We start from the raw sequence: 9,669 nt of genomic DNA, 5'->3' as shown, positions 1-9,669 counted from the left end.
CGAAGAACCAAGCCGCTTGTGAATCATTAGAGTACGATGACAAGCGTAAGTTGGCTTTCAAAAGGGTTATTTTCAGGAGTTTGAGCCAGGACAGTGAGGAATTTGAATTGCTTTTGGAACTTTTTTCTTGGGGGATTGGTTTTTATTCAAGTCAGCAGATATGAAATGGACTCGATTCGATCACAGGGCGAATTACTGTGTGTTTTCCCTCAAATGGGAGGTTTACCGGTTTTTTTTGAAATCAGAGATACATTCACCGGCGTTAGTAACCGGCAATGTAAGATTTTCATGATGCAATCGGCAGGTGTGTTTATTAAGGTTGAAATACGCCGCAGACACAAATATTATACAAGATTTGAAAGGAGGTTTAATTGCTTGAAGCCCAATGGGGAGTTGGTTTGTTTCAGAAATTGTATTTTCAAAAATAATGCTTGGCAGGATTGGGTAATCGAGAATGGTTTGGGGGATTTGGTACTATTTTTGGGTACTAATCGTAGCTTTGTTGGATTAGGTAGAACTTGTTTTTTCGAGGGGAATTGCATAATTTTTAGCAAGCCAAGGTGGAAATCAAAGTATGTGTGGGTTCAATATACTCACCAAAATTAAGGTCATGACATATATGTAGGCTATGTAGCTGACTTGCATACTCGTCAAATTCTACAATCAGAACGTTCCCCTGGTTATTGCAATTTGTTCCAGCGACCTCATGATCCATTTACTTGGACAAGCTACCAAAGTTGGAAGAAAGCGTTGTTCTTTGCATTAACGAGGCTTTTTCCTAACTTTATTTGTACTTTATTTCAGTTGTTTGTAACTTTTGTGGTTATTGTTTTATTTTGTCTTTGTTTTTTATTTTTGTTTCGCATCTAATAAAGTTCAGACTGAACAGTGGTCTGGTTAAACTTGGTTGGGGGAATATAGATTCCAGTGGCTGTTCAATGAATGTTGAAGTATCCAGTCTTGAGATTATGTATGTTGGGCCCAAAAATTTTCTGATTCCAGATGTTAAGATCGGTTGTCAATACTGTTGTAAATTGCAATGTTTTAATGTACTTGTACTAGTTTGTATGAGGTGTGAAAGAGTGGATAAGTTGATCTACATTCAGTTGAATTTTGTGTGATTCAAAAACTCTTGTACATGAGGATGAGGGTTGTCCTGTAAAACCAGTGTTAACAGTAATTAATTAGCTTTTATATTGTCATTAACAATACCTTGGTTCTTTTTTTTTTTCTTTTTTTCTTTTTTCCTGTCCATGAAATCATTTGAAGACCTGATTTGTTGAATGCAACAGGATCAAAATCACTGAACAGCTGTGTCACCTATTTGATTAGATATCCAAATCTTGCAGGGATCGAACATCAATGGTGGCAGAAAACTGGCTATTCAATCTAAATCAGTTTACTGGTATTTCCTTTCACGCCTCATGAGTTTAAAGGATCTTGAGCTCTAACAATCACTTGAAAAATAAAATGTAAGAAGACCTTATATAAAAAAAATATATAATTTTGGATGGTCCCAAAAAAAATTCATTAAAATCCAAAAAAAACATTTGCACATAATCTAGATTAATAGCCACAATCTAAAACCCAAAAAAACATTTGCACATGAACTACCCAATCAAAGATCTTATAAACTTTCTTTTCCCCCCTTCTTTTAAATGGATGAATTAATGTAATTTTGTAAAAAAACAAAAAACAAAAAACAAAAAACAAAAAACAAAAACAAAAGTACAAGTCAAACAGCAATTTAAGGCAACAACAACAAAAAGATTACAATGAACAAACTAAGCTAAAGCTAGAAACAGAGCTTCCTTCTTTTTATGGGGTCTAGAAACAAAACTTGACAATTGAGACCCTGCATTTACAACATAAAAACTATTCAAGGGCAAGTCTTTAATACCCTTACAAAACTCAATCCAGAGGTTTAACATCTAACCTTATCATCTGTATGACTATTTCCTCAAATTTAAGAAATTCACAGCAAGTTGGACCAAACTGTTTGTGATGCCTTTGAATTAGAGTTGTTTTATTTTATTATTATTATTATTTTTAAATGCATGAAAGTGGTAAGTTTATCATAAGCATATAGATGATTATAAGTTCAAATATTGACAACAATTGAGATACTAAAGTCATAGATTCTTATAGCATTTGTCCCTTTCGAAAATCTAAACAATTTGTAAGATTCTAGCAAAAAAATATTTGGCATATAATCAATGATGCAAATATAATTTTGGTATACCATATGGTAGAAACTAGAGAGAACTACATAAACTTTTATTCAGATGCATACTATTTTTTGTTTTTTAAGTGTTACTGTAATATTTACATGGTTTGGCTTAAAGTAGAATTTCATTGGCAAAATCAATGATATGTTCATTCAATCAAATCCATGAGCAATGAGGGTATGCCATATGTGATCTTTTTACTGTAAATGTTACTTCATTTAATTATTGTTAGTTCTTGATTTATATAGTTTTTTAAATTTAAAAAAATATATATATTGTGGCTATCAATATGTACTTATTTTACTTCTTATAGCAGACCTATGTTTATTTAGATGTTCATTTCTATGAATCATCTTCAAGCTTTTCTTGCTTACTCAATTCCTATTGATGTAAATAGTGAAGATCGGAATCCTATAGAAACCAAGTATATTGTTTTAGTTTGAGAATAGCATAATATAATTATACTTTTTATGCAAAGCTTGAGACCAACATACTTTTATGTAGGAGTGCATGAGGTTATGCCATGTGGTGCCTTAATTTTGCATTTAGCATTTCTGTTATACCTTTTTCATTAAGTTTTTTTTATTGTTACCCAAAAAATCAAATTAACTTATTTTTACTATTATCTCATTAATTTCTTGAAATTTCACCACACCTTTCTCTCTTCATCTTGCCTTTCAACATACCCACCGTTTTAGTTTTAAAAACAAAAGTAAAAGAAAAAAAAAAATTAAGGACTAATATAACTAACCAGATAAGGCCCTAAGGAGAGATAGGGAGACACAAAAATGTTGTGGATTGTTAAATGTAACACGTTTTTTTAGTATTACCAAAATAAAAGACCTAATATTAACAAAGCATTTGTAAGAAAAAAATTTACAAAAAATAAAAATAAAAATCCCAGTAATTTATTTCTTAAAAGTAAAGTACCATACAAAAAGAAAAAAAAAATCACTTCACAGTCCACACTCTAAATACTAATTACTATCTTAAATATTATAATCCACTTAATAATATAAATTTAAAAAAGAAAAAAAAAGTGAAAAAAAAAATTTACCAAGTACTTGATTTCTTGAAAGTACCATACAAAAAGAAAAAGGAAAAAAAATATATATAAACCACTCCATAGTCCACATTCTAAATACTAATTGTTATCTTAAATATTTATAATCCACTTAATAATATAAAACTAACAAAAGAAAAAAATATAAGTGAAAAATAAAATTTACCCAGTACTTGATTTCTTCAAAGTAAAATACCATACGAAAAGAAAAAGAAAGAAAAAGGATAAAGATAAATCACTCCACAATCCACACTCTAAATATTAATTATTATCTTAAATATTTATAATCCACTTAACAATATTAAATTTACAAAAAATAAAAAAGTGAAAAAAAAAAAATTACCTAGTACTTAATTTCTTGAAATTAAAGTATGAGAGAGAGAGAGAGAGAGAGAGAGAGAGAGAGAGAGAGAGAGAGAGAGAGAGAGAGTACTATTCTCATATACCAAAAGTTAAAATACTATACTCATATATTTCTTATGTTATTCATACTTCACTCATACATTTTATATGTTTTTGCAAATTTCAATGATGGTGGGGCGGAGGATTCCTACAAGTTTGGCAGCAACAAGCATCACGAAAGCAACAAATTGGTTGCCCTTGTGTGCTTCCAATAAAAGCTAAGAATGCCATTAATACGATCATAAAAGTTTTCACAACAAATTTTTTGTAGCCTTCCATTAACACTTACTCTTGAAATTCTTCAGATAGCAAGTGTTAATCGTCTTCAGTTGTAGAATGAAAGATATGTAACTTTTTTATAGAAAAATATGAAATCGGTATAACTAAGTGAAAATACTTGTATTCATAAATAGGTGAAATATTAATTTTGATATGGAAACTCTTGCAAACACACTAAAGAGCTCATTTATTAAATTTCCGTTTTTCCATCCTTATTGAAGAGTTTAATCTACGTTTCCTCTCTCTCTCCACATAAATTATTATTTATTAATCACTTAACGCTAACCATTTCTTATGTAGATGTCGTTAGCATTTTATACTCATGTAAGTTGCATGTGACTTTTAATGAAATTAGAGGGCTAAGAACTGGAAAAGGGTTTGGTTCCTGGCTTTTCCTAGTTGAACCAATGGTTTTTATTGGACAGGTTTAGGGTCCAGTTATAATTTGAACTAACTAGTCCAATCCAGTTTTTAAAAGCATACAATAAACCATAAGACCTACCTTGCTAAAAATGGAAATGATTATTTTTAGCAAGGAGAGATACTTTCCTCTCCTCACCCATAATTCAATTACATTTCTATGTAGTTTAGCAAATATGGAAATTTGAATCAGTTGAGTTGTGGTAATTCACATAAAATGCACTAAAAAGAACAAGACAGGCATTAGAAAAGAAGGTTGGCAACTAATAATGTTAGGTGTTTCCAAAGAGTATTAAATCTTTAATCAAGTGTTCCTCGATGACCAACAGAACTCTAATTTCAAATGGTTTGGTTACAACTAATTTATGAATGTATCCATAAGTATTAAAAACTTATCAATGCTTCCAAGCAATGTGTTAAGGAATGTATCCATGAGATAAACCCCACATAAGGCCTTATCTAAAAAGGAAATCAAGATTACTTGTCTTCCACATTTGCTTAATAAGAAAGAACACATTTTTGAGCATATCCAAAATTTAATCATGGTGATGAGTCATAGCTAAATTTACCCAGAGATTTTAGCAATATCTTTGTAGAAAATTAGAAACACCTTATTTGGAAAGTAACTAAGATTACTTGTCTTCTACGTATATATGCTCAAAAAAGAAAACATTTGTGAGCATTTGCAAAATGTAATAATAATAGTTGTGTCTTAGCTAAATTTAGCAAATTTTCTTAGTAATTTCTTTGTAAATTTTCATGAATTAATGAAAATATGGATGTTTATTAGTTGTTGCATGATTGGTTGGGTTTGCTTACCAAAAAAAGAAAAGAAAATAGGGTTCACAAGAGGTGGAAAGAATGATAATATCTAGAAGAGTTGTGCACATCCTACACTAATAATTATGAAGAATATATTTGATAAGATTTAAAAATAAGTGCCTCGTAGGAAGCATTTATATATTTATGCCTATATAAACTCAATATCTAAAGGGCTACTAGTCATTTTTCAATATAAGAACTATCGCACACTCTTAGTAAGGTGGTCACTCCATAAGTATAAGCGCTTATGAGGTGTGGTGGGTAAGAGTTGGGGTTAAAGTCTCTAGAAGGGAGTTCCACACACACATACACTTAGATTAGGTTAGAGTAGAATTTCTATTTTGTATAACAAAATAATAATAATAATTCAATATAAGAAAAGTGATTTTGTGAGGAAAAAACAATTGTGATGGACATTAGTTGGTATTAGAGCCTTGACTTACCTTGATCTAATTGCTAACTAGCGAGACAGTAACCACCACCACAACTACAATGAATAACTTAGTGAGTATTACGTGACGTACAACAAACACTCATAAATATCTATGCTAGGATGATGTCGTTAACGAATGGAAACATTAGGGATAACTACAGCGGAGATGTAACTCATGGGCAACCTATTGGTAAGCAAATCTCATATAGACCTTATAAGAGAATTGCAAGTTTTAATGGTTATTTTTTAAAAGAAGTTTTTCTTGATTGGTTACTTGATCTAGATGATTTATTTGACTATGAGAATCTTTGTTATGAGAGAAAAGTTGGACTTGCTTTATATAAACTTAGTAAGTATGCCTTATGTTTGTACATGTAATTTTTTTTGGTAATGAGCTTGAGTTCAGGTCATGTTCAAAATTAAATTAAATAAACAAGTTTGAACTTTTAATTCTCAACTCGACTTAACTAGTTTACGATCTTATCAACAAGTGATCATACAAGAAGATCGCAAATGGCCAACATCTATTGAAAATACTGATGATGTAGCAAAAATTGAATCAATCATTTAAGAGCACTCACATCGGGTGTATAATAGAAAAATGTGTAAAGTTTACACATTTTTTCTTGTAAATGACCCACATTAATGTGTGTATAAATATGTAAATTTATGAGTTAGTTACAATTACCATGTAAATTTACATTGATACTATTCATTTTTAATTTAATTTTTTATTCTTTCTTTATCCATCTGAAGGATGAAGGAAGAGAGTGAATGGTGATTGTTATATGTGAAGAAAATAAACAATTAAAAAATAAGAAAAATTAATATTTTAATAAAGAGTCCAAATTTGGTAAGGATGGGTCTAAAACCCATGTTTTATATCATCCAATAAGATATTGCCACATCAACTTTTTACTTAAAACCCAATACATCCAACTATAAATAATAACATCTCAATAAACTCACATTTAGGTTGGATTTTCAAATGGTTATTAGAATTAATTGAGTGTGGTTGTGTGTTTTCTTTAATATGTAATATGATAATGTGACATGTTGGGATTGGAAGAGTAAAACTTGGGTTTTACACCACATCCTTATTGAATTTATTCTCTTTAATAAAATGTAGTGTAAATTAGATAATTTGATGTGGAGTGTTTTAAAAAGTAAGTAAAATAGAAAAAAAAATGGCTTAAAAAATTTAAGAGAAAAAGTAAAAAACTTTAGAAGTTACTAATCTCTATTGATTTTTTTTTCTCCAAAAAATACTAAATAACATGTAATTTTCATGGATACATCCAATCGGCCATCAACAATGAATAATGGAGTTTATTGGTTTTTAATGGGTTGTTATCGACTATATATATGTGTGTATATATATATATATATATATTTTTTGTGGAGAAAATCTAATGTGGCAGTGTCTTATTGGAAGGTATAAATGCAGTGTCCGGGCTTAAGTGAGTAGAGGAAAAGTAAAGCAGCCATTAACAAATGAGTAACAGAATTGAAATTCGAATAGGTTGGAAATTTGAGGAATCTGTATTTAGTTTTCAAATCCTTTTTGGAAGAATGGCTATCGGATAGTTTTGGTCTCTACCATAATGCACTTTGTTCATCTACAAATCTCATCGACGCATAACACTGATATCTAGAAATCTATATGCTTGTGTTGTTAATAGTATATAGCCTTTAAATATTACCTCAGCCAAGACCATCCCAATCCCCGTAGCAACAACAAAATCAGCACCCTTCATGCTTCTGCTCCTAAACCCAACTATATTTTCACAAGAGTGTTGTTTGCATCATCTTTTGTGCAAACCTTTCATATGCTTCTTTCATCATGGGGGATTGGTCCAGACTCCCAGAAGGCATTCTGGTCTTGATTGCCAAAAGTATGCAGAGTGGCAGCGATGCACGCCGGTTTCGATCAGTTTGCACTTCTTGGCGACCCTCGGTACCTCCACCCAACCCACCACTCCGCTTAAAAATCCCAACATATGACCTCCATGTCGCCGATCACTTCTACCTTGTAGAACGCACCATATATTTAGTTGGATCGCCTAGAACTCTTAAATTCTTTTTTGTGAAGGTAGAGGAAGATGAACATGGCACAATGCATCTGTTGCTTCCCCTTACAAATTCCAAAATAAAAAGTAGTGCCTTTCAGATCGTATTGGACACTTTAAACCTCGATTTGTTCGAATGGGGTAAAGAATATGTTCTTCAATATAAACCGAAGAACCAAGCTGCTTGTGAATCATTAGAGTACGATGACGAGCGTAAGTTGGCTTTCAGAAGGGTTGTTTTCAGGAGTTTGAGCCAGGACAGTGAGGAATTTGAATTGTGATACAACCCCCTCCACGGCCGCGTGCAGATCCTCTTTTCCCTCGAGAGGCTATGGTTAGATCTAAGGATTTTCAAGAATAAAACGGTAGACGAGGAAATTTATGGTTATACTTCGAGGGATAACCAAGACCTCCTTAATAAGCAAAGCTTGATTTTTACTAAAATATTCTCATACCTCTTTATTAATCATAATAGGCCTTATATTGGCTTACAACTGTACGTAAAAAAAACAAATCCAACACCTAAATGATAGAAACAATTCCTACAATCTAGCCTACTAATCTGATAAGGATAAAGGCAATTACTATCCTACTAAATAACAAATACTTGAAATATTAGATAACAATCAATAGCTAAGATAAATATAAACTCCTAAGCAAATTCAAAAGCAAAAACCAATCTAGAATCTGGTATGGCAGCTGGTACGTAACAAATTGCTTTTGGAACTTTTTCTTTGGGGCATTGGTTTTATTCATGTCAGCAGATATGCAATGGACTAGATTCCATGACATGGTGAATTACTATGTGTTTTCCCTCAATGGGAGGTTTACCGTTTTTTTTTTTTGAAATCAGAGATACATTTACCGGCGTTAGTAACCGGCGACGAAAGATTTTCATGATGCAATCGGCAGGTATGTGTATTAAGGTTGAAATACGTCGTAGACGTGGATATTATACAAGATTTGAAGGGCAGTTTGATTGCTTGAAGCCCAATGGGGAGTCGGTTTGTTTCAGAATTTGTATTTTCAAAAATAATGCTTAGCAGGATTGGGCAGTCGAGAATGGTTTGGGGGATTTGGTACTATTTTTGGGTACTAATCGTAGCTTTGTTGAATTAGGTAGATCTTGTTTTTTCAAGGGGAATTGCATAATTTTTAGTGAGCCAAGGTGGAAATCAAAGAATGTGTGGGGTCAATATACTCACCAAAAGGTCATGACATATATGTAGCTGACTTGCATACTCGTCAAATTCTACCCTTTGAACGTTCCCTTGGTTATTCCAACTAGCGGGTTGTCCGCGCAATGCGCGAATAGTGTTGTAAGCTTCTTTGAAAAAAGGTTACAGAAAATGTTGAACATATATTAGAGTAATAATATGAATTATTGTTGTGATAACATAAAGGTTTTTGTTGAATTAAAGTAGTACAAATTATGGTGATAAAAAATATAGACTATAGCATAATTGTTATAAAAATTAGAAATTAGATGAAGCAAATAGTTTTTCATAAAAAGCGAGAATTCTAAGTTGCACACATATATCCATTACAATTTTTTTTTTTTTGGTGCTAAATTGATATAAAGCCTCTTAATTTGGAAATACACTTCAATGACATTAACAGTTATCCTAGAGTAGACACTATATGTCTAAATTCTATTTTGTATCTATAAAAAAAAAAAAAAAAAAATTTATTTTATCAGATGCTTGAAATGCTAATTTGTCCGCCAATAAGGTCTTCATAATAAAGGACGAAAAGCTGAAAAAGAAAAATAAAAGTCACAGCGAGTAGTGCCACACTGGTGTTGAACAAAAAGTCTCAATAATATTAAGACAAACCCTTTTTTTTTTTTTTTTTTTCATTACAATATTTGTTTCTATTATTCAGGAAATGTTTCTCGTACTGGTTTTCTGCTCCAAGTTGCCTGAACATGAAAGGCATAGGGGCTATACCAAC

At 31.5% G+C, this 9,669-nt stretch overlaps 1 protein-coding gene across 1 annotated transcript; it reads left to right on the top strand.

Annotated features, from left to right (window-relative positions):
• The first annotated feature begins 7,490 nt into the window (after window positions 1–7,490).
• Window positions 7,491–7,997, top strand: LOC111992017 (F-box protein SKIP23). Its single transcript, XM_024023823.1, has one exon. It carries the CDS (start codon window positions 7,491–7,493, stop codon window positions 7,995–7,997), a length of 507 nt encoding a protein of 168 aa, XP_023879591.1.
• The last annotated feature ends 1,672 nt before the right edge of the window (window positions 7,998–9,669 follow it).

Source organism: Quercus suber, unplaced genomic scaffold, assembly GCF_002906115.3.
Source record: "Quercus suber isolate HL8 unplaced genomic scaffold, Cork oak 2.0 scaffold_19, whole genome shotgun sequence".
NCBI classification, from domain to species: domain Eukaryota; kingdom Viridiplantae; phylum Streptophyta; class Magnoliopsida; order Fagales; family Fagaceae; genus Quercus; species Quercus suber.
The sequence above is the reverse complement of the archived record's forward strand: the minus strand, read 5'-3'. Positions and strand labels throughout refer to the sequence as shown.

Excerpts from the sequence above, each read along its gene's own strand:
- LOC111992017 (XM_024023823.1), top strand. The coding sequence starts at position 7,491 with ATGGGGGATTGGTCCAGACTCCCAGAAGGCATTCTGGTCTTGATTGCC.